Source organism: Polypterus senegalus, chromosome 2 (assembly GCF_016835505.1).
Source record: "Polypterus senegalus isolate Bchr_013 chromosome 2, ASM1683550v1, whole genome shotgun sequence".
Lineage (NCBI taxonomy): Eukaryota > Metazoa > Chordata > Cladistia > Polypteriformes > Polypteridae > Polypterus > Polypterus senegalus.
The window spans coordinates 74,966,491-74,992,042 of NC_053155.1; the positions used below are offsets into that span (position 1 = coordinate 74,966,491).

Below are 25,552 nucleotides of genomic sequence, written 5' to 3' on the forward strand. Positions count from 1 at the left end.
CTTCTGAATTGTGCAAAATATTACCTGCATTAAACGTTTTACTTCAATTTTAAATTACTGTGCAAAACAACATTGCAATAACAGAATAAATAAATCAAACCTTTAACTGTAAACAACATCAAATTAGGCTGCTTTTATTTTAGCAAAAGTGGCAGATTTCTCTTTATGAACAAAAGTTGTTCAGCTTTCTGGCTGGAGAGATGATTTCTGTTCTCATCAAGAACATGAGATGCTGCACTGAATAATCTCTCACTGTCTGTGCTGGTGCTTGGGGCAGATAAGTACTTGCGCAGTCCATGCAAGCAAAGGAAAGCGATCTTTGTTCGCGCCAGTAGTCAAGTGGATTGTCACTTCTGCCAATGGGTAGTTCAGCTAGATAGGTTGCTACTTCTTGTGAGGCTGCGCTTGCTCTTACACCGCTGTGGGTTGGGACACTTTCCTGTAAAATTTCGTCAAACATATCAGAAAGCGAAGGAATGTGCGCCTCATCACTTGTACGTTACCGTTTCTCAGGCACAGTTTGCTCTGTTCTCCCCGTCGCGGCTTGTGCTTCACCAGAGGTTTCAAGAGCCGTAAGCTCTGTTTGCACCATTTCGCGTACATCCTGCCTTTTCTCATCGTCATAGTAATGGTCTTTAAAGCGTGGATCTAATATTGTTGCAATGCCGTAAAGAGGGTTGGACTCAATGTCTTGGAAGCGTTTGTTAACAGCCTCCAGTAGAGTTTTTTAGCTGTTTTACGCCATGATCTGTTTCGCCTCTTTTCCAAGCAGGCGCTTCAGTGCTGCGATCAGTGGAATAACTTCAGCAACAGACGCTTGAGCTGAGCTTATTTCCTTGGTTAACTGTTCGAACGGGTCGAGAAGAGAGACAATGTTTTCCACCAACATCCACTGATGTGCACTCAAAGTTGCTGGCAGGGCGTGATCTGTCATGTATGCAGCTAAAACCGCTTCTGTTCAAGTAATCCTTGCAACATATAGTATGTACTGTTCCAGCGAGTGGCCACATCTTGCTGTAGTCGTTTTGTTGGCATCCCAAACTGTTTTTGCAAATCTTGTAGTCTGGAATAAGCAAGCGGAGAATGCTTAAAATGTCCCACAATTTTTCTCCCAGTTGCTGTGATTTTTTGATATGCTCCGCTGACTAAGCACTCCCTCATTCACAGCCAACTGCAGCGTGTGTGCCATGCAAGGTATGCTCTTTAATCCACTGTCATCCATAGCCTTTATCATGTTCCGTGCATTCTCTCACAATCACATGCACTTTAGACTTGTCTATGTTCCAAGTTTCAAACATGTTAGCCAAAGCATCGGATATTGCTGCTGCAGTGTGTGAGCCGACAAACTCCTGTGCATGAAGCAGAATGTTTTGCAATTTAAACTCCGCGTTTATCCACTGCGCTGTCAAACTGAGCATGCTATTTGGACTAACGTCAGAGCTCCATATGTCTGTGGTAAAACTTAGAGCAGAGATATCTGTGGTCATGAGCTCATGAACATGTTTTGCAACACGGTCATACATTGCTTGGCAGTGTAACCCGGCTCAATGTGGTGTATTAGCCTACGAAATCCGATGTCCTCCACGACTGAAAACGGCTCGTCATCTAAAGCAATGAATTCCATTACTTTCTCTGTTATGTCACGTGCTTTAGCACTGTCATTTGCAAATTTCTTAATTTTTTCGAAAAATGTGGCAACCGAGGGTGTTGATGTGCTAGTTGGCTTAGTTTTAACCAACGTTGTTTGACAGTATTCCTCAAATTCAATTGCGTGTCTTGACTTAAGGTGGTGTATTAAACCTGTAGTCGAAAATGTCTTTGCTGTTGAACCCCCTCTTGAAACTTTTGCAGAGCAAATGTTGCATATTGCAACTTTGCTGTCCTCATCTGAAACTTTGAAGTGCTTCCAAACCGCCGACATACTCCGTGTTTGATGCGTAATGACAGCGAACGAGACGGGAGGATGGGAGAGGCGTGGCGACAATTTCGGCTTTTATTTTCGGCGCTTTCTTACGTTTCGACCGAAACCGATAATGCTATTTCGGCCGAAAATTTTCGGTGGCCGAAATTTCGGTGCATCCCTAATTATAAGAAAATGCCCTGATTAAAAGAAGGAAGTTCATAGCCAGTTTGAACAATGTCACAGCGGATAGTATCAATTTTGCTGACAAATAATGATAGAAACTGCTGACATGAATGAACAGTGCTATTTAATTCCACCACAGAATGAGGGTGAATGGCCGCATTAATTGAATTAAATAAGACCCTAGGATTCTTAGAATGACAGGATACTAAATCAGCAAAGAAATCTTGTTTAGTTTTCTTAACTGCAGCCTGGAAGTTGAATAGAGAAGTCCTAAAAAATCTGTTTAGAAACAATCAGTCCATCTTTTTTCCAACGCCGATCAGCAGCTCAACAGGTGCGGTGCAGCGATCGCATAGTTTCATTTAGCCAGGGAGCAGGTTTTCCCTTATTACTGCGTATCTTGGGCAAAGCAATTGAGTCTAAAATTGTTTTACAAGAAGAATTCAATTTTAAGACAGAATCATCAATACCATTTTTTTTGGACATGCACATCAAGACTAGAAAATATGGTTTTAAAATCGGATATAATAGAAGAATTTTAAAAGCACGAGCAGTGTGGGGGACAGCTATTACTCGGGACATCAACAGTAATATTCATATCCATCATTATAAAAAAAGTGATCAGTAAAAGAAACATCGCATAAATCAATATTATTAACTGAAATATCACAAGTAAGAGATCAAGGGTGTGACCGAGACAGTGAGTTGGCGTATTAATATGCTGGATAAAATCAAATGAGTCCAATAAATACTTTGTCATGGGAGAGGGTAATATCAGCCAGGAGATCAGAGAATTCAGAAATGAAGGAATCATTAAATACAGGCAGTCTATAAACCACAGCAAACAACAAAGAAGTGGAGCTGCACACTTCGAAAAGTTGTAGTTCAAAGCTGCTAAATGGACCCTTTGTAAGGTTCTGACACAAGAACACACTTTTAAAAACAGTGCCAATGCCCCCAAAATGACGAGTCGGCCGTGGAGAGTTTAAAAATGGAACCAAATCAGTAAAACATGAAGAGTCACCATTTAAAATCCAGGTCTCAGTGATGAAAAAGAAATCCAGATTATTTGAGGTAATAAAGTCTTGCAGAATAAAAGTTTTATTTTTATTCTTCTTATCTTAATTTCTTATTTTGTTCCTCTTTAAAGATTTTATCAGGCAGTTAATGATATAAATACAAGACAGAAAGTGCAAAATCATCGTTGAATATACAGTTAAAGCAAAAGAAAATACTGCCTTAAGTTCTTGTGGGAACCCAGAACTACATTATCACAACACATACACTATGTAAAACTAGAATCCCTGAAGATTATGATTTTTCCGTTGTCCCTGACCTCCTTAAATTTTCCCGACATTGCGCTAAAAGCCTTCTTTAGTTTTACATATGTGTGGTTTAGCAGAACACAGCCTGCTACACCTAAAAACATCCCCCACCCCCACCCATATAAGGCCGTCCGTCAGCAGCAATCCAATAGACACGCTGATGCTAAAATTTCGCGGGTGAAGGACTGTGATTACGCAAACGAAGATGAGATGGTCAGGGATAGACTAGTGTTTGGCAGAAACTCAGCGAAAGTGCGAGAGAAACTTTTAAGTGCCGGGTCTTAGCTAACATTAAATAAAGCCGTGGACGACATGGACATCGCAAGATCGCACGAGACAGCACAAGCACAGCTGAGAACCTTCAATACATGTACTCGGAGCGGCTCACGTGAACGGATTGTGAACGCAGTATGCAGAGAACAAGCAAGAGCTCCAAAGAGCAGTGAGCAAAAAACACATTACATAATTGAAAAGGCAGCAAAAGAATATGAAGTGAGTGACGCATACAAGCACATTTACATAAATGCAGCTACTGCGGAAACAAAGCACGGTGTAAACCTTAAGTTTAAATTAAGTTCATAGACACGCTGCTGCTGGCATTTGTCATGCCTACGAAGAATACGATATTCGTGAGATACAAGTTTAATGAGAAGACGCAGGGTATAAACGAGACTTTTGATCACTTTGTAATGGAGTTAAAATTGCTGGTGAAGGACTATGCTTATGCAAACGAAGATGAGATGGTCAGGGATAGTATAGTGTTTGGCACAAACTCAGCAAAAGTGAGAGAAACTTTTTTACGTTCATAGACACGCTGCCGCTAAATATTCGCAGGCAAATCCACAACTTAATACCAGGTATGCCTGTTGAACATCTTAGATTCACGGGTACCGATTTGGGTAGTGATCACTTCGATGAATGAAACCTGTTATCCTTACAACGGTTGACAATGAAGATGAGATGGTCAGGGATAGACTAGACAAACACGGAATGTAACTTGAACACAACACATCCTCCAAATACGAACCTGATTGGAACAAATAATGATAATCAATTCCTTAATGACAGCAACACTCATAACAGTCACAAAACAATTACACTGACAATCATGTTACGTTATTTTTAAAATGTTTCCTTTTCTTTTTCATAACTTCTTTAACACACCACTTCTCCGCTGCAAAGCGTGGGTATTTTGCTTGTTCTTGAACAAAAGAGCACTTGTTTTAAAATACCTTTTGTGAAAGTGTTTATTTGATATTTGGACTTCAGTCTTCACACATTATATACATTTCACGTCAGCATTTTGTCATTATTACTGCGGTGGGTTGGCACCCTGCCCAGGATTGGTTCCTGCCTTGTGCCCTGTATTGGCTGGGTTTGGCTCCAGCAGACCCCCGTGACCCTGTATTCGGTTTCAGCGGGTTAGAAAATGGATGGATGGATGGATGGATTTTGTCATTATTACTACAACATGAAAAGTTTTTTTTTTAGTTATGTGTTCAACATTTCTTGCCTTGCACTTCCTGTCATCCTACACTTGCAAAGATCACTGTAGACATAGAACACACATGAAATGTGTGTATTCCAAATAACGAAATATTACTTCGCCCATAAAATTCCAGAGAACTCACTCCCAGAAAAAGTGACTTCAGCCCTGAGAATTTTGCATCTGACTTGACTTCAGCTGTGTCAGTGCGGGATGAGTGACCACGCCACTTGTTGCTTGTGCTGACTGACACACTTGCGAAACAAAGATGCTGATGAGGAGGTAGGAGGGAATTTAAGGTGGCCTGGCATTACAAATATTTTCGTAGGTTTCAGAGATTCTAGTGTTAATTTTTCAGAGGAAGATGTACCACAGGAAGAATAAAGATGTGCATCATAATGATTGGGGGGGTGGGTATTGTTTCAGGGATATTGTGGGTTAAAGGTGGAATAGCGATTTATTCCACAGCCATTACAAAACAGAGGATCTACATCCTCAGCCACATAAACGGTGGCATATTCACAATGTCAGTTCTGCTCACCTGAGTCAGCTGCAACATTCACCAACTCATTTCCCTCAACTCAATGCGTCAATCCTAGCCTGGATCCTTAATGAGCCTCCTTGGAAGTCATACATTCAGGTCAATGGATTTTAGACGAGACAAAGCACTGCCCAATTGCAAGTAAGAGTTACCAATCTGTGCACCCCCTTTTACACTCCGCAATGGTTCCTTTTATGGCCAGGCAGTAACCCCCAATGATTCTGGCACAAGGCAGTTTTTTTCCTAGTGTCTACCTTCTTTACAACCTGCATTTCATTTTATAAGACTATTAAAATTACAGTATACATGACAAAACAAGTATAATAAGTTCAAATTCTATAGTATGTAAAATATCAACAAGTATTTCACAGCACTCTAGCTGATAGGTACTTGAATTTGCACAAGGTTGCAACTTGCATGCTTTATATATCTAGGGCTTATCAGACTTCCTGCAGCTGGCAACAAGGAAATATTATACACATACTATTCCCTTTCACTCAAGGGAAAACTCAAGTGTTCTAAGGAAATTTAAAAGACAAACATTTTGTTAGTGTACCAATAAAAGTATTACAAGAAATACCATATTTTAAATAGAATTGATCTGGTCACCTCTAGCCTGAAACTGGAAACAAGGAAGAATTATTCAGGAAACCCCAGAAAGCAAAATTTAGGATTACTGAGTTAAAACCAGTTCAGGTATAAATCCCAAAGTTAACTATTGTTGGTAACTTTAATATCCATTTTAAAATGTACAGGTAGGTTCTGCTGTAAATTATGTGGTGATGATTGTATGCTTGTAAAAATTTTAAATGGATGTTAACCGTGAAAGGCAGATTAAAACAAATGTCAATTGTATTTTTAGATAACTATGCCGATTGCAGTTTAATTTAAAAATAATCTAAAACTTTCATTAAACAGCTTTAGTCAGGTAATATTTACTAAAAGACATGCTCCAACTGCCGACCCTGGCAATGTTTGTGAGATACCTGCATTTTCTCATCATGTCTGCACTTAATATCTGGGTACTAAGTTTTTTCTCCAGCATAACCAAGATGATGACATATTATGAATAAATATGGTTGTGTAAGAAAGCATACTTTGTGGTTGACTGGCAACCAAATTATAGTTTAATTATGCCTTGTACACTATGCTGCCAGCAATGCTTCCTGCAACCTAACTCTGTAAACAGGGGAAACATTGGACAGATGGATGAATGAAAGAAATAGAAAACAGTCTAAACAAAGGAGCACTATGCACCGATAATGAAATATTCAAGTGAATCAAATACCTAAATTGAAAATAAAAACAAATATTAAGCAAAAAAGTAAAAAAAAATAAAAGAGCAAAAACAAAAAAGCATGTATTCTATGCATTCTATCTTTTCCGATCCAATACAACTGTTCACCTTTTAAAAACATCCAATTAAAAAACTAAACAACAACTTTGGAGTACTCCCAGCTAAAACATGGTGGCGTGGCAGATCATTAAATACTATTTAGAACGGAAACAGAAAATAGTAAACCCAAAGCTATATTTCTGCATCTTTCTCAAAATGCAAAAAAATATTCCTGTTAGAGTGAAAGCTATTTTGTTTATACTAAGTCTGAGCTGTTAGTTGGTGTTCTAGAGAACATTCTGAAGAATATCACCCAAAGAAATATTAATTATACTTGTTAAGAAGGAACCAATGGGACAGCAGCTATAGACTACATACTGTATAACAGTGCTGGAAAGTAATCACAAGGCAAGATTTAATTAGTATTTTCTGCAACTGTTATCGATCCTAATATTAAAGGACTAAGATTTTTTTTTTTGTTTCAAATATCACATATGCACTATATGCTACCTATTTGAGTAAAACTGTATGCAAATTACAAGAGAAAGCCTAACTGAAGACATCAATAAAGGAAACATCAACAATGTAATGAAAAAAGCCTTTTACCTTGTCTCATTAACATTAGCTGATGTTCATGGCGAGCAGCTTCCATTTCAGCTTCAAGTTTCTCTTTTGCTTCTCTGATGTTTCGGTCTACCTGATCTCGTTGCTGCCTTTCCATGTCATCAAGGGCTTTCCAGCGAGATGAATATTCAAACTCAAAAGTGCCTGGCTGTGCAAAACGTGGTGGCTGCTCTCTTTCCCTAAAAGTTAAATTTAAATAAGTTTCACAATTCCAAGATTATCTGTTAAATGACCAGATATCAACATGAATAATACATTTGGCTAATTTAAGAAAAAATGAAAAATGCAATATAGATGAAGGTGTTATTTTTTATGATGTTATGCTTTAAGATCCTTGTTGCACTGTTGCAACTGCTCCTAACACATTCACATTTTAATGGTTGTCCACCAAGTAGAGGATAGAAAATCTGACAAACTAAAACATTACTTGTGATACTGTGGTGTTTTCTGCAACAGTTTTTCTGGAAGTCCATCTTCATCATCAAACTGTTCCATTGGCTCAACAATTACAGGACGGGGAGACCTAAAACATAGATTAAATGTAATTAAATATATTGTGTAAATGTACATTTATATTTATTATATAGTAGTAAATTACTTATAACATTTTCAATCCAGCTTAATCCAATAAGGGTTGCAACGATAGGGCCTTTTCATACACTTAAAAGGAAATTTTGAATCACCAATTAGCCTAACCTGTATATTTTAGGGATTAGGGAAAACTAAGTTCCAAAAGACAAACTTACACAGACAAAAGGAAAATGTGTAAATAACACACAGAAAGCAATTAGGTGAAGTTGTAACTAGGTTCAGGAAACCACATGCATAACACAGCAGCAGTAACTGTTGTGCCACACTGTTATAGTTTATACGCACATTTATTGCTATGTTTACACAGCATTGGTGGTCAATTCAAGTCACAATCTTACTGATTTGCTTCACAATATTTAAAAAAAAAAAAAGTCTGACTTGTTTATTAATGACTTGTGACTTTACTTGGGCTGAAGATAAATGACTTAAAAAGTCTAATTTTATAGCACCACAATTATTTTTCAAACTGCATTCATTTAATTTATAATCTGTGAATATGCTATAAGTGCTGCATACCTGTATAAGACATTGGGACTAATCAGAATTTTGGACAGCAACAGCAATGGAGAGATCAGTGCCAGGGATGATCATTTTTGAATATTTTTTAGTTTACTGCAGACTACACTAAGAACTGGAATGATTTATCTGTAAGATCTAATGGTCAAAAATCACTGACAGAATAACAAAATCTTTACACTTAGTCATTTCAGGAAGACATGGACACTTGCTGTACAGCTGACCCCATATACTGTGATTGAGGTATCATTACTCCAACTACCACTTTAGCCGCAGAACCAGCAGCCTATTTCCTCAGTTAAATGCCAACTCTACTGATGTTGTTTCACAGTGCCACTCTCCCATGTTGTTTCAAGTAATCCACTTCTCACATCGGGTGTGAGCACAATGCACTCTATACGTTTTCTAAACTCTGTGACCTGTTAATTCAAGTGAGAAAACATTCTGCCACCATGTCATGAAAAGCAATTATTTAAAGAAGACCATCATAGGTACTTTATCATATACTGCAATTGATGTATTTTAAGTGCTATTTCCCCAAGTGCTATAAAAGGTTGTTGAAGTTATGGCTAATGTCACAGCCTTGTTCTGCAGCTTGCAACTGTTAGATTTTTCTGCTTTTAGAAGGGCCGAGACAGTTATGTTACGGTAGTTGGTTAGGTTCTTAACATAAACTCAGTGATGTTAGAGTTAACATTTTCAATTGAATCAGGATTAAATGAATTTACATGGCTTTAATTACAGGCATTGTAACCATCCTTTCTTGTACATTCTTTGTGTATTGTACCAGTAATGTATGGTTCTGTTCCAGTTGGTTTATTTTTTAAATAATTCATGACCTGTGAACGGAAAGTACAGACGCCACAGAACCTGTTTTAATTAATTAATAACCTTGGAAGGAATGCACACTATAGGACTACCAACTACAGAATTAGTTTTCAGCCTGAGAAAGGAGGGAGTATGGAGGTACTTAAAACATTAAATGCTTTGATCAGAGTCATTCATCATCAGGACAAGATGGCCAATATCACATGTCCCAAAACCCCAATGGGCATTTTAAACATAAATATTCTTGGCCTAGACAAGGCAAAAAAAACAGAAGGACAACACAGGAAGCAATATGTGATACAAAGAAACAAAAAACCATCCGATTTGGACAGAAAAAGTAACCTTCGAATTAACAACGATTGCTAAATCAATAGCCACCCAGGACAACAACATTTCTGATTTGCAGTAAGCTTTTCTAAACTGTTTATATCCAGACTTTACTATCAAATTCTTTTCTATTAAATTTTATTAAATTTGGTATTGTTATATGTTAATGCAAATACAAATAAATGCATGTCCTTATATTTTGTATTTTGGATTAAAGTGATTGGTTGGTAAGTAGCACATAACCAAAAGAGACCTACATTGTGTGTGTCGCAGCAAAACCATCGTGTTTGTTAGTGCAGTAAAATCTGTATCTGGAAAATTATTATTATTATTTTTTTTACATTAGGTATATTGCAAGGACAATCACAAAGCTTTTAGTGGGCAGTGGCTTAAAAAGAGGAGAGGGTGCACTTTAAGAGACTGAATTTGTAAATTTGAATCCTTGCATGCTTTATTTCTCTTTCATTTCCCTATAAATTTGCATGCAACCCCAGAGGCATTAGTGTTCAAAACCTTAGCAAAATATTTGTCTGTGATTACCAATTGCCAGATTATCAGAAAAGAAACTTGACCCCTACTACTACACATACATTTTCCTGTGATAACACATCTTAAGACGAAAGAGCATATATCACATGATAGCACATTGTAACTTAAATGTTATGCAAGAACACTTTCAGGTTCACCGACAAAAGTGCGATAGACATATGCGCCCCGAACAAACTGCGACGGACAAACGAGCGCCGACAAACCCACTAACTGGTTTTCGACAAATGCACACCAACAAATTTGCCACGACAAAATCGCAAGAGAGGCCAAGAGAGTGGGACGCCCTTGCTGCAATTCTTCCTACATATGCAGGGCATGATCTTAAGGACTATCTGCGTGCCGTGCTGATGGCATGCCGCGTCTCACAATATTGACTTCTAAAAGAAACATTATTATATATGCTTTAAACTAGTAATTCATATTTAATGAAACTTTCGCGATTTTGTTGGCGCGCATATGTCTATCGCACAAATGTCGGGTCACACACTTTCATTTTATGCTGCATGATTTTTGACTTAAATGCACAATGAGTATGATGTTAAGGAACAACAAAATTCTTTACAATGAATTCCATTTTCCGTTGCCACACTTGCCCAGCACTTTACAGAATTTCAGAATATTATATAATTATGCCAAAAATATTTGCACAATTAATTGTATATTAATCATAATTATAATTGTAACTGCCTTGATATACTAATCATGGGAAGTGGCAATTACTGCATTCCATTTTGTATCACTGTTTAAGATATGGAGCTTTCCAAGTTACAAACTGTTGAAACAGGAAATTAGCGTTGTAGTCAAGCACACACACATTCACCATAAGCACTATTGCATTGGAGAATCAGAGGCACTCAGATCACAGGAATAATTACATCTTAAACACATTTGTAGTATATGTGTGTGTATGTATATACACATATATATACATATATGTACATACACATTTTTTTTTTTTTAAAGTGTGAATATATTTATTTTCTGTTTGCATTAGATCCAAAAAAAGTGAAACAAAAGTAATGTTGAAACTAGGTCACACTTTACTTTAAAGACAAAAAAGTGCCAAAATGAAGAGACTCATTCATAAATTGGAAATATTTTTGTATTTAAAAGTGCATTGTGCAAACTGTTAAACCATTTCATGCAAACATTTATGCAGCCATTTGAAATTCATCCACAGTCCAGTAAGCTGCACAAAGGCCCTGTAATCTTTGGTCTCGGATACAGATTACCTGTTTATGCTAACACATGTCCATATACAATAGGATATCAAACGTAAAATCAGGTAAAAGTAGTCTCTGTGTTTTATTAATCAAAACACAAAGCTTCAATTAGAACGGTGTGCAACCGTGGCTTTAAAAAATTATTCAACCTTGGGGTAAGAGAAGACAGCCCCTCAGCAACTATTCTTCAGAAGTTATGTTTCTGTTAATTTATTCAAAATGGATCTGAAACAAGTAGCTGTTTACACAGCTACAAATTGTGATTAAGTACAGTAGAACTATGGAAGCATGCCAGATCATAACAGTTAATTTTATTGATGAGCAATATATGCTAAAAAGCACATGCTTGTAATGCAGCTTCCTTAAATCTACATTTTTTTATAGACCTTTCTCAAGAATGGAGACGCAACATGCTGAAAGTTTTACATCTTTAGTTCAGCCGAACTACTTCTTGAATATCTGTGATAATCAGAACAGTCTAACGGACTCTTCCTCTTTGTTCAAAGTGGAAATGAACACTGGCAGTGCCTTCATCCATTTACTGATGTATTTACAAATACATCAAATGTATGTAAAGAATTAATATTTACAGTGTTGAACCTTCCTCTTTACTTCTGCAAATCAATGGCATGCTGGGTATCAGTTTCTGAGCCAAATCCTGACTGATGTTGATCCATTATTGCCTTGTTAGTGCAATTGTGGGTTTCTGCTTGCCCACTTGTTTTTTGGGAATTGACCACAGGTTCTCAATGGGATTAAGATCTGCGTAGCTTCCTGGCCATGGGTCTAAACTTTCAAAGTTATGATCTCCGAGCCACTTCATTATCACTTTTGCCTTGTGACATGGTGCTCCACCATGCTGGTAAATACACAAATCATCACCAAATTGCGTCTGGATTGATGGGAGAAGTTGTTCTTGGAGGATGTTTTGATACCACTCTTTATTTATGGCAATGATCTTAGGCAGAATTGTGAGTGGGCCTACTCCTTTGGATGAGAAGCAACTCCACACATGGATTGCCTCGGGATGCTTCGCGGTTGGCCCAACACAGGACTTGTAGCAGCGTTCACCTTATCTTTTTCAGGACAATCGATTTTCCAGATGTCCCAAACAGACGGAAGGAGGATTCATAAAAAAAAAAAATACCTTTACATCAGTCCGCTGCTCTCCAGTCCTTGTACTTCCTGCAGAATTTCAGTCTGCCCTTGATGTTTTACTTGGAAAGAAATAGCTCTTTTGCTGCCCTACTTGGCACAAAGTCATTGTCCAAAATTCTTTGCCTCACTGTGCATGCAGATGCACTCACACCCACCAGCTGGCAAACTGAGCACGGTCTGCACTATGCAATATAAATATATTTTGGTTGTTGGAGAAATGGTGAAAACTACTTTTTTCATTAAGCCTCGTTTCAGATAGGAACATTACAGAAAATATATGACAGCATGCAATTATGAAAATAATTTTATTTTTCTTGTATGCCATATGTATTATGGATTCATAGTTTTGTATATCTTTATTAATGTATGTATTTTAAGGAAATTTTATTTATTTTATTATTTGATGATACTGAGCAACAAGTCCACAGAACCCGATTTTGTTAGATGAAAAATGAACAGTTATCACCGAAGGCCTATAGTTTAATTGTAAAAATACACTTTAATATAGAACATAAGGCTTCTATTTAGCTGGTTATTCAGAAGCTTGGTGTAAAAAGTTTTTTTAAGGGGATAAAGAAAAAGGAATTGATATTGAATCGTCCGATCAAGTAACATGAAAATCTGTGATCGGTATCAGCTTTAAAAAACCTGATCCGAGCATCCCTAAAAGAAAGAAATTAAATTTAAAATGAGCGTTGATTATGATACTATACACTGAAGTGGGTAGGAAGGTGGCAAAGCCATGGTGCTGCTGCCTCGCAACAAGGAGGCAGGGATTTGGATGTTCTCCCAGTGTCCATAAGGGTTTCTCCCAGGTGTAACCAGTTTCCTTTAACATTCCAAAGACATGTAGGTTAAGTGGACTGACGATCATAGGAGTGCGAGTGTGTGTAAATGTGTCTGTGTGTATTCCCTGCCATGGACTGGCCCCTTGTCCAAGGATTATTCCTATCTTGTGGCCAACTCTTGCTAGGAAAGGCTCCAGCTTCCTCACAACCCTACTTTGAATATAGTGGGTATGGAAAATAAATGGATTGATGGATACAAATTGTAAATTTTATCACTAGTCTGCGGAAGACATACAAGCAAAACTTTAACTGTACTATCTGCCAGAGATTTGGGGGATATTTACTTTTAATATTATGTGTATTAGACACACAGCACTTATGTGGAAACCATGAAAAATAAATATTACATATGCAATTTATTAAAAAAAAATATATATATATATATATATATATACATACATACATACACACACACATATATACCAGTCGATGTTACTTCTTATTAAAAATGGTTTTCTCTTAGAAAGTCTTTTCTTATTTTACACATATGTTAGTATATATCATATATTAACATCACTAGATTAACTGCAAATAGTGCTGAAAACGTAAGCACTTTTTTACTCAAGTATTCTCATCCGTGACCTGACTTGCTTGAATAAAACAAGTGACTTGACTTTCTTCGCTTGAATACAATTCTAATAATTTGAGACTTGAAACCTGAAGGACAGGACTTTGTTACATAGTATACTTAAAGTTTTTTCACAGACTAGTAATAAAAATACAGTAAGAACGGACAATAAATATTAACAGATACTATAGTGTAGCACATCTAAATGAGGGAGTTAAAATGAAGGCTAGATTAATTACATTTAATACAGCACTATTCAAACCTCAGTAAATGGAATTCTAAAATTAGTCATAAAGTGGCAAGTTCTATTTAATAATAAGAATACAGTGATCCCTTGCTATATCGAGCTTCGACTTTCGCGGCTTCACTCCATCACGGATTTTAAATGTAAGCATATCTAAATATATATCACGGATTATTTGCTGGTTCGCGGATTTCTGCGGACAATGGGTCTTTTAATTTATGGTACATGCTTCCTCAGTTTGTTTGCCTAGTTGATTTCATACAAGGGACGCTATTGGCAGATGGCGTAGAAGCTACCCAATCACAGCATGTATTACGTATTAACTAAAACTCCTCAATGATATACGATATGCTTCCCGTGCGGTGCTTGATTGTTTGCGTTTCTCTGTCTCTCTCACTCTCTCTGCCTGACGGAGGGGGTGTGAGCAGAGGGGCTGTTTGCACAGAGGCTGTTTACCTAGAGGATACGGATGCTCCTCTAAAAAATGCCGCTTTATCGCGGTGCTTCGGCATACTTAAAAGCCTAAAAGCACGTATTGATTTTTTGATTGTTTGCTTTTCTCTCGCTCTCTCTCTCTGACATTCTCTGCTCCTGACACGCATTCTTTGAAGAGGAAGATATGTTTGCATTCTTTCAATTGTGAGAAAGAACTGTCATATCTGTCTTGTCATGGAGCACAGTTTAAACTTTTGACTAAAGTTTGTTATTTCATGTCTAGAGGGCTCTTATAATGTTAACAGTGTGGGAGAGTTTAAAAGGGCCTAAAATATATAAAAATAACCATACAAACATACGGTTTCTACTTCACAGATTTTCACCTATCGCGGGAGGTTCTGGAACGCAACCCCCGCGATCGAGGATGGATTACTGTACATTATATTTATAACAGGTAGACTTAAACTTGAGGCACATCTAAAAAAGGAGGGAAGACTTGGAAAATGAAAGCAATGTAACATTTGAAATTTGTGTAAATCTGACTTGTCAATTAAGTCAAAATTCTAAAAGCTATGCAAGGCTTAATGTATTCAAATGCATTTTAATATTATTCTAATATAATGCCGAACATGAGACTCCACAAATTGACATTGTGATTTTGTATTTTGTCGTGGATACTTTTTTATACTTACGTTGTTAGAAGAAAGGCTCCTTCCGTACATCTATCCATTGCTTTTCTGGCTGCAGGTTTTGCTGCAAACTCTACAAAGCCTTTACCAGTTGGTCTACCACGGTCATCAACTACTACAATTGCTCTTTCAACTGGACCAAATTGTGAAAATGCTTGTTCAAGCAACTCATTGGAAACAACTGGTGAAAGATTTTTGACAGTCAGAGCAGAACCATGAGTAGCAAAACGAATACGTAATGGCCTGTTTTTCAGAATAGTTCCATCCAGTTCTGCTTTAGCAATTTCTGCTAATGTCCTAGTCTCCTGTGGATTAAAACAAAATATTAATTTCTTAATATTTTAAGCTTAACTTTCAAAAATGTGTTATTCTACAGGCATAGCAAGCATGATCTACTTTATCCAGTAAGTTTAACTCCAAGTCACACCAAGATTATAAATAAACTATAATAATATATATACCCAACGTAACAATAAAAAAGTATCACTTTCAACAAGGGATATAGAAAACATTAAATAGCAAACTAGTTGCTCTTTCACATAATTATTTCAAAATGAAGATTATGATTTTAAATATGTTCACCCATCCCTTTTTCAAACCGGCCTAATCAAAATGTACGAGTCTCAAGGGGTAGAAATATATCAAATATAACCAACACTGCTATGGTGAACACTTCAGAACTGAACACACTTCCTACTGGGATTTTACCAAAATTAGCAAGTTCAATCATGTCAAGTGAAAATGATTACTAATTTAGTTCAAGAACCTTTAAAGATGCTGCTTGGCATTCAAGACAAACAAAATTTTGCAGTGCTAATAAACAAAGATGGTTTGGGCATGTCTTTATGCAAAGACAACTTTTTGCATTTCAATCTCCAGAAATACATACATTTGTAAATTCATCAGCAATTTCCACTAATTGGTCCAAATACACTTATATGGATTACCCTTTAATTACATTAATACACCATCATAAATTACCTTCTAAAGTATTTTTTTTTAATCTTTAAAAATACAGTACCTGTTATTGCATTTTAAAATGAAGTCCAAAGGGCACAAATTCAAACATGAAAACAACAAGCCAAAAAAAAAAAATGAGTGTGGATCAGCATCCCAATACTACAGAAATGTTGTTAAACAGCATATTCATATTGCCATTTAAAAAAATCCGTCCAGGCCCACACCTTCAACCACAGCTCAGTGGCCCGAGCTATAGGGGCCCGCCCTTTAAAAATATACACACATATTTGAAACACGAAAGGGGCCCGAACTCTGTCAGCTGCCTGGGGCCCAGAATTTCCTAGGTGCAGGCATGGTCCGGCAGTGCTCCACACATCATTGGCTGTCTCCATCTACAGTAACCTTATAACCCTAAAAGACTTTTGCAGCTCAAGAATGTTACAATATGTATTTTAATTGTTTCTAGAAGATATGGATAGATATACCCTCAAGTTCATGTTTACTCTCATGTGTTCAAGGTATAATAACTTTCATTCAGGTGTCCTTAGAATGGTAAAAGTAATGCAATATCAACAAAAGGCACACTGTATGCGAGTTGCCAGTTGCCATGAGGACAGAAATCTCCGAAAATAATGGTGCAAGTTTTAAAGATCTGTAATGGAAGGATTTTTCTAAAGAGAGGGGGGGGGATCAAGAGAGCAGATGGGCGTTGGTCGCTCAGCGCAAAAACCAGCTTCAAGAAGGAAAAGTACTGGGAATATGGCCAGAGGGTCATGCTGACTTGTTTTTCACTTCAAGGGGTTTCACTACGCAATTCTTATTTTTGTGTGCCTCCTGGTACCAGGTGTCGTCATCATCAGGACCAAGTGCAAAACAACACCGCGTCCGTGGAAAGGTGTGTGTGCTGAAACTAATCACTTCTGTATACACTGCTTACACGTAAGCCGCTTTGGGCAAGGACGCTCAATTAGTATATAAGGGAAGGTTCCGCCCTCAGTTTCTTTGGAGGCTCAACCGTGGGGACAGCGCACCGCCCGGTAAATGAAAGGCAAAATGAGTTGGTCCTTTGACAAGACTGACAAGCGGGCCCCCTCAGTCTACTGGTCTGGGATGATGGCTCTATGTCTTTTTGTAGGACTGTAAGTATTGTTTTGTTTTGTATGTCTGCATTATATGTGTTTGATTATTATAGTTGATTAAGTAAATAAAATAGAAGTATTGGACCTCTTCTCTCTGATTCTTTGCCTACTTATGTTCATATCCCTGGAACCATTTTCCCGTAACAAAACATTTTGGCGTCACTTGCAGGATTTTGGGGAATCTGGTAAAATATTGAACTATTGAGTGAGGCAAAAGGAAATCAGAGATGTCTAAGAAAAGGATAAAAACCCTGGCACGGTTCCTTTACCTCTTCCCGGCTGGGAGGAAACGGTATGGGAAGACTGCGCTAGAGAATTGAGACGTGGGGGGGGATTAGCACAATATTGGCAAAGTTTAGGCCCACCAACACCAGTGAATGTACTAGCCGCGCTTAAGAAAATGCAAATGGACTTGGTGGGTGCGTTAGGGCGGGCCTCGATGGCGAATCCCAGGTAGCTGTATTATTGCCGCGGGTACAGCGGGCCGAGGGGATGACGGAAAAGGCAGCCTTATGCATAGCCAAGATAAATACCTGGCTAAAAATTTGCGAGCAGCTAGCAGTATACGTAGCAATGTATAAAGAGAATGCCATATAGATTAAGCAACGATCGCTCAGTGTTAAAGTGTGTGGTGGCGCAGTAGTTAGCACTTATGCCATGATTCGAGTTTATTTGTGATTTATGTTGAAGCTTACATGTTGTTTGTTTTGAGTTAATATTCTCAATGACAGTTTAGTCTTTTTGACGAGAGTGCCGTCTTGCTGTAGTATCGAACCGCGTGATTTCTTGATAGTTGGATTTGCCCTAATTGTCGCAGGAATGGATCGCCACGGAAGCAATTCCTCGTTGTCGCCGAGTCATTTCGCCAATGGAGTCTCCTTGATCTAGAAACCAGCGCCGTTTCGAGCTGAGTAGAATCGTGTTAGAGTTAACATCCGTTAACGTCATGAGAGGCTGTTTTATATTATAGTCTGATAAGTAAAGCAGCCTTCAGAAAAATGTAGGAGGATAGCACCAAAAAGAATAACAAGCGTTGAGAAGAATATAATGCTCGAAAAAGAAAAAGTACACTGTATTTAACATCAAAGGTACCTGGCGCTCGCTAATGTCTGTGTATATGAATATGTCTGTGCTGAACTTATTCAATGTGTGTGCCTGTATACTATGTGTATGCCTGAGCATTAATTGTTCTTTGTGTGTGTGTAAATATGTTTGTGCTAAAAATGTGTGAGCGTGCCTGTTATTTGTTCTGTGGGTGCGTGCGTGTGTTTGGGAGTAAGAAAGCAAAAACATGGAGACTTCTGGGTAATGTAGTTCAACTATGATTTGCTGAAGCTGCCGTGTGCATATAAACGTCCAGAGCTCTGAGTAAATATGGGTTAAAATAAATGTGAGTATGAGTAACATTTGATAAAATGAAGAATGCAATCACTTTTAGTAATAAGTGATAATAAGTAACAAAACTGAGGTAAAGTTGAATGTGTTAAAACAATGGTTTTGGGTGATTTTGTGTATGTTATATAGTGTATTAGAGGGATCCCTATGTGTGTGTATGTTAAATAGGTTTCAGTGTGCTTAAAAGAATGTGTAAAAATATGTGTTGTTTGCAAGAATTAAATAATTGGTATTATTGTGAATGTAAATGTTGAGATTAAAAGAGCTCTTAATTCTAAATTAAAAAAAAGATTTGAACAGGTGGTGTAAAAAGGTCTCCAGATTAAGCATATTATATGAGCACCCCTTTTATTTGAGTACTGGCCAGACTCTGATAAAAGGGAGGATTTTAATTAAAATGAGTAAATTTCGATTGAAGGAGACATTCTTTTACCAAAATGAAGCAGGTTATTGGTAATACTCCTTTCAAAGCCTATGTTGATTAGTGCTGCTTAGAAAACAAAATTTACTGTATATTGAGAGGCAGAGCACAAGGAAAGCTGCTATAATGTGAGGGTTACTTGTATGTGGTAATGAAGGTAAGTGTAAGTGACAATATGGTGTGCATTTGTTTGGTGATGGTCAAATGCGACAATGGTATGAAGAATGGCATGTGGCAGTATAAAAACAGCCAATGCCAAACTGTAAGTGAAAGAAAGGGAATAAGGAGGGTTAACTAAGAGAAAAACAGACTGTGCTCTTTGGAGTCAACATTCTGAAAACGTGTAATAAAACATCTGGAAGATAACAATGAAAGAATGTGCAAGATCAACTGTCTTTGACAGAAGGTTATGGGGAAAAGAAAATCAGTGTATATAATTGAAGTAGATTTGAAGTATTTTCTTAGTTTACCTGATAAACAAGTGGGTTCTTCATTCTAAATATGGGTAGAAATGTGCAAATTTCTTAGAGGGCTTTATAGTAAATAAAGACACATTTTGCATTATAGGGCATTTTGATATATTGATTTCTTTCCTCATTTCCTTTGTGTGTAATATTGACATGTTTGTGTGAAATACAGTGGAATACTGGGATCACACAAAACTAATGGAAGGCTCACTTTTATACATGTATAGAAACTTTAAAATGAACACCTTGTGTAAAAAGAAAAATGTTTTAGGACTTTGCATAACTGAACAATGGTTTGTGATTAGATACATGGGGGAAGAAGTGTGGAGCCTAACCTTTTTGTTATTCAATGTCACCAAGGAAAAGATTGAGAATTTACCTGTCTAGATTGTGGATTTCTTTCTTGACTCTGCTTGATATGTTATGTTTAATTTTGTTTAAATTTTACATTTTGAAACCAGTTTAAATCTTGGAACAAATGCAGATAATTTGAATATTATGTCAATATTATTGGGACCAATTTTTGTAATGATTTATTATTGAGTACTTTTCCTTTTGTAATACATTGATTGACTTTATTTTAATAATGACTTGGGACATGTTTTTTTAATTGAGTGGAAATTGCAACGCAGCCAAACTGGAAACAGCTATAAAGGAGGACTTGAACTTTGTGCTTATCAATCTAAATTTTTACTCTGATTGTTTAAAGACAAATTGACTCAGACAAGCACAGACTGGATTGAACTGACCATTTGTTTCACTGCTAGCAATATTTTTAATAGGGGTACCCCCAACGAAACAGATCTGACATCTTATGACATATTGTTTTTTGGATCCATAAGTAGCTACCAATGAAGAATTAATATGCTGACTATTTAAATGAGCGCTTTTAAGTCTTTACGTCTGCAGGTGAAAGCTGTTTTTTCCTAGTGCATCGTAGATGACAGCATTTGAAGTTGAACCAGAGATTGGGCTGTGATAAAGGTCTGCAGATAAACTAATTATCTGACTCCAAGGAGAACCCAGCCATACCAAAGAGGGAATCAAGTCATGAATCAGGCCATCGATCAGCTGACTACTGGACAACGCGACTTGATTCCAGTTCCAGACATCATGGATACCTGCTGCCAAGAGCTCAACTATGCTGGTGATGTTTGAGCCCAAAAGATCATCGTGGATTCCGAATCATAGATGACATCTGCCTACTTGGGTCCTTTTGCTTGGGATGTTGGACCCCAACACCTGCTTTGGTCCTTATTAGAGAAGAAAATCTGTCACACTTTTACTCTGCAGGGCTCAATGTTCTTGATGGAGCCTGCTTTGACTGTCCACTTGTTTGACAAATGGCAACATCTTTTGGGTTAAAAGTATTTGAACTGTGAAAGATATAGAAGGGAAAGCTAATTATTTGTAGACAAAGCAGAATATAGGGATTCCCAAATAATATGTATTTAATGAATGTTTGTATTAATGGGAATACTATATAATTTGTATTTTTAGATAAATGTTTTGATATGCCTTCTGATATTTTGTATGAGATAATAAGTCACCTTTAAGGACCAATGATTTGGTTATTTGTAAAGTTAATCAGAATTGAATCTAATCTAACATAAGGGATCTATTAGAGATTGTTAAGTGATTGTCATTGAAGGGACAATGCACTATTACTAGTCAGGGTCAGTCCAGTTTAGATATTCTAGGTTATTGATTGTAGTGTTATAGCAAATAATGTAGAACTTTACATTTAGGTACATTTAATTAATTGAAAAGAATAATAGTAAGCATATGGGATGACACACATGACTAGTACTTTGGGGATAAGGGACACATACTATAGGTCAGGACATCTATAGCTTTTAGAAGAGGATAAAACAGTTTAGGCTAGCATGTTGATGGTGATACAGGTCAAATGATTAACATCATGGCTTGATGAGTATATGTTATGGAAATCAGTGAAATGAAGTAATAATTTGGCCCATAGGAGATGGAGTGTCCTATACATACAGAGTGTGAGGTCCGTGAATTAAAAAGCCCAAATGAAGTTTGAAGATCTCTGAAGATATGAATAAGCTTGGGTACAACCCTTGAAATTGAAATTGAAATAAATGTGACCTCAAAAATGACCCAGTGATTTGCATTTTGGAAGTAGTGCTGACATCTTCCGAAGGGAGGATTGACACCTACTGTCCACAAGATGGCTGAATTAATGTGATAAAGGTGGCTCAAGGTTGAGACCACAGCTGGGTGTATATTTGGGCAATTTTATGAATGAGTGTATTAAGATGTGAGCATGGTGAGGTGTGTAAGGACTTTATCTCCGATTATCATTGTGCACAGCGGTGGCAACCTAAAACTGAGAACTTTTGAGTTATTTAAGATAAATATTTATGCCATCTGTATCATCACCAATAATATTAATTAGTATTAACTTTATTTGAACCTGGGTATTATGGGGGTTCATGTTAGTGAAGCAGAAATTACTCTCTTAATAGTACGTTGTTGCTTATTACTAGTTTCCTAATTAGTTATTGCTAGAATTGCTGTCAAACAGGTGTGCATCCAATTTCTTGAACCATGGACACCTTCAGTTAAAGATTTTATTCTTTTCTTAATGACAATGTGGATGATGAAATACCAAATCAGAAGAAACTCCTTGGGTGAAGTGCTAGTAACCGCTCCCCAGGAGGTGACCCTCACGCGCAAAGTACCTGGGTTGAAGAAAAATTGTAATTTCACTGGAAAAATATTTCTCCAAGCGAAGAAAAAGCATTTATTATGGACAATTGTTTTATTATTATTGCTTTAATGACTATATTTAACTGTTATGTATTTTGTGCTTTACGAAAAATTGCAATCAGAACAAGAAGGGCAAGAGCGCTGGGTTTGCGCTGAGCGAGGGGCCGAATGTAATGGAAGGATTTTTCTAAAGAGAGGGGGGGGATCAAGAGAGCAGATGGGCGTTGGTCGCTCAGCGCAAAAACCAGCTTCAAGAAGGAAAAGTACTGGGAATATGGCCAGAGGGTCATGCTGACTTGTTTTTCACTTCAAGGGGCTTCACTACGCAATTCTTATTTTTGTGTGCCTCCTGGTACCAGGTGTCGTCATCATCAGGACCAAGTGCAAAACAACACCGCGTCCCGTGGAAAGGTGTGTGTGCTGAAACTAATCACTTCTGTATACACTGCTTACACGTAAGCCGCTTTGGGCAAGGACGCTCAATTAGTATATAAGGGAAGGTTCGCCCTCAGTTTCTTTGGAGGCTCAACCGTGGGGACAGCGCGCACCGCCCGGTAAATGAAAGGCAAAATGAGTTGGTCCTTTGACAAGACTGACAAGCGGGCCCCCTCAGTCTACTGGTCTGGGATGATGGCTCTATGTCTTTTTGTATGTCTGTAAGTATTGTTTTGTTTTGTATGTCTGCATTATATGTGTTTGATTATTATAGTTGATTAAGTAAATAAAATAGAAGTATTGGACCTCTTCTCTCTGATTCTTTGCCTACTTATGTTCATATCCCTGGAACCATTTTCCCGTAACAAAACAAGATACTATACCATTTGTCAACAGCTAGGAGTGCGAAAGACGAAAGCATGAAACAGCTGATGCCTTTAGTATAATACTGAGCATGTTATACATATCCTGAACACGAGGTAGATTAGTGTTATTAATGATCTCTGCCAACTATGATTTTATGCTTTTAAGCGGAGATGCTACCATACGTAATGTCTCCAACAAGGATAAATTCCACAGTGCATTCAAATTAGTGAAAATGGGGAAATCCAAGCTTAATAATGTTTGACTAAGGCATTAGTGAGCCTTCTTAACACTTGCCAAAATTAGTTGTGTTGACTGGTAACAAGAGACAAAAGTCTGAAGAAGTTATTGTAAACAGTTTGGAGTCAGCGGTATGGAGAGCTAGGGTTGTGGATGTGCACTGTGAGAAATGCTGGCCGAGTCTAATGAGTCTAAAATTCACAGAATGCCTATGCGCCATCAGTTTGGCTTCAAGTAACAAAGGCGGCTTCCTGGTGTTATCTACCGCACTTGAAATGATAATATGAAAGTATTTCTTCAGGTATACCAGGCATCCCCAATGCACTCCTTAAAATATTTTAAGGTTATGATGGTCACTTCACTATGGCACTATCTTGTTGTTTGGTTTTTCTTTTGACACTGCTATTTTGTTCTAGGTTTGCATGACCATTGTTCATGTTGGTTATGCCAACTATGTTTGTTGGTAGTCTCATGATTGGACATCATTCTTATGAATGACTTTATGATGTACTCCTTATTCAAAATCTTGGCACAACAAGTACTTCATCCTTTGATTTAGAAACCAAAATATCTTTTGTGCTTTAGTCAGGGGAAAGTAAATGTAGTTAACACAAGGACTTTTCTTGCTACTCTAAACTCTGGTGTATTGGACTTTTGGCAAATGGTACCTTAGGATTACATTTTGACACCTCCCTTAGTGTTAGAAGATAGTATATTCCAACAAGACTTTAAATGGTAAAACATTTAAAAATTCCATTGTTTCTTTATAGGCGTCTTGTGTTCTCCCGTATCCCAAGAAAACATGAGCCACCTGCTTCAGTCACATCTGGTGATGTTTTCCCATCACACCACCTTGTTTGAACGCCACAGAATCAGATCTATATGAATAAGAATAAACCGACAAGAAGTTGCAAGAGATTGAAGACGAGATGAAAAAAGATTCAGAATGTGAAAGACTTAAAGAAGAAAATATACTGAACGGGTAAGCTGTGCTTACGGCAACTGCCATAAGGGAATTAATGGAAACTGGAAATCTAATTCTATTTTTCACCACTGGGACATGTGGTTAGAATTTTGGTAGAAAGGAAATGTCACAATATGATTTGTAAAAAGTGATGAAAGATTTGCACTCACATGCAAGAGCAATTGCTAGACTTGCACCCTCCCAGTGTACTAGAGCTAATTGCCGGGCTGCCAGCAGAGCTTCAACATGAACGGTGGGTGGGGGGAGAGTAGGGCAAGACTTCTCAATAGGAGAAGGTACAGACTTTATCTACCTTCAATTATTACAGGAAATCTAAGTTCTCTGGTGAATAAAATAAATGACCTCTCAGTGTTGAGTAGGCGCCAAAGGGAATACAAACCCAGCAGTCTCTTCTGCTTCACTGAGACGTGGCTTACAGCTGAAACTCCATGCTCCACAGTTGCACTGGATGGATTTAAAATTGTGCAGGTGGAAAGTAGCAGGTGTAAAAGCAGCAAGAGGAAAGTAAGTAGACTTACAGTTTTTGTCAATGAAAATAAGTGCCATCCCACAACAAACACAGTATATTATGTAATGAGTAAATTCAATGTTGACCATCCAAGTGTTTTTATCACAATTTTTGTGGACTTCAACCATGTTTTATTTTCCTCCACATTCACAAATTTTTACCAGTTTGTGGACTGTCCAACAAGAGAAAACAGAACCCTAGACTTATATTAAAGAGGAATCAACTCTGTTGCTTTGCCACCTTTAGGCTAATTCAACCATAATTTGGTACAGCTCATACCTACATATAAACCCACTCTCCAGAGGCTGCCAGCCACCTCCAGGATCATGCAGAAATGGACAATGGATATTGAAGAGGCTCTGAAGAGTGCTTTTGAAAACAATGAATAGGATATGCTTTGCGAGTCACTCAGCCAGAACAGAGACAGACTCTGCCACTGTGACACAGACTACATCATGTTTTGTGTGAATAACAGTCTCCACAAAAACATTGTGTCGCTTTCTATACAATATGCCATTGATCACAAAAG

The 25,552-nt window shown here is 37.5% G+C and overlaps 1 protein-coding gene across 5 annotated transcripts in view; it reads right to left on the bottom strand.

The window, feature by feature from the left end:
• Positions 1-25,552, bottom strand: part of pspc1 (paraspeckle component 1) — a 139,098-nt gene that overhangs the window by 103,207 nt on the left and 10,339 nt on the right. For all 5 annotated transcript variants that reach the window (XM_039743996.1, XM_039743995.1, XM_039743994.1 and 2 more), the window contains exons 2-4: positions 15,378-15,679; positions 7,826-7,921; positions 7,381-7,577 (exon numbers count right to left, since the gene is read on the bottom strand). In XM_039743996.1, coding sequence (XP_039599930.1) covers positions 7,381-7,577; positions 7,826-7,921; positions 15,378-15,679 — 595 coding nt within the window. The remainder of the gene's footprint in view (positions 1-7,380; positions 7,578-7,825; positions 7,922-15,377; positions 15,680-25,552) is intronic.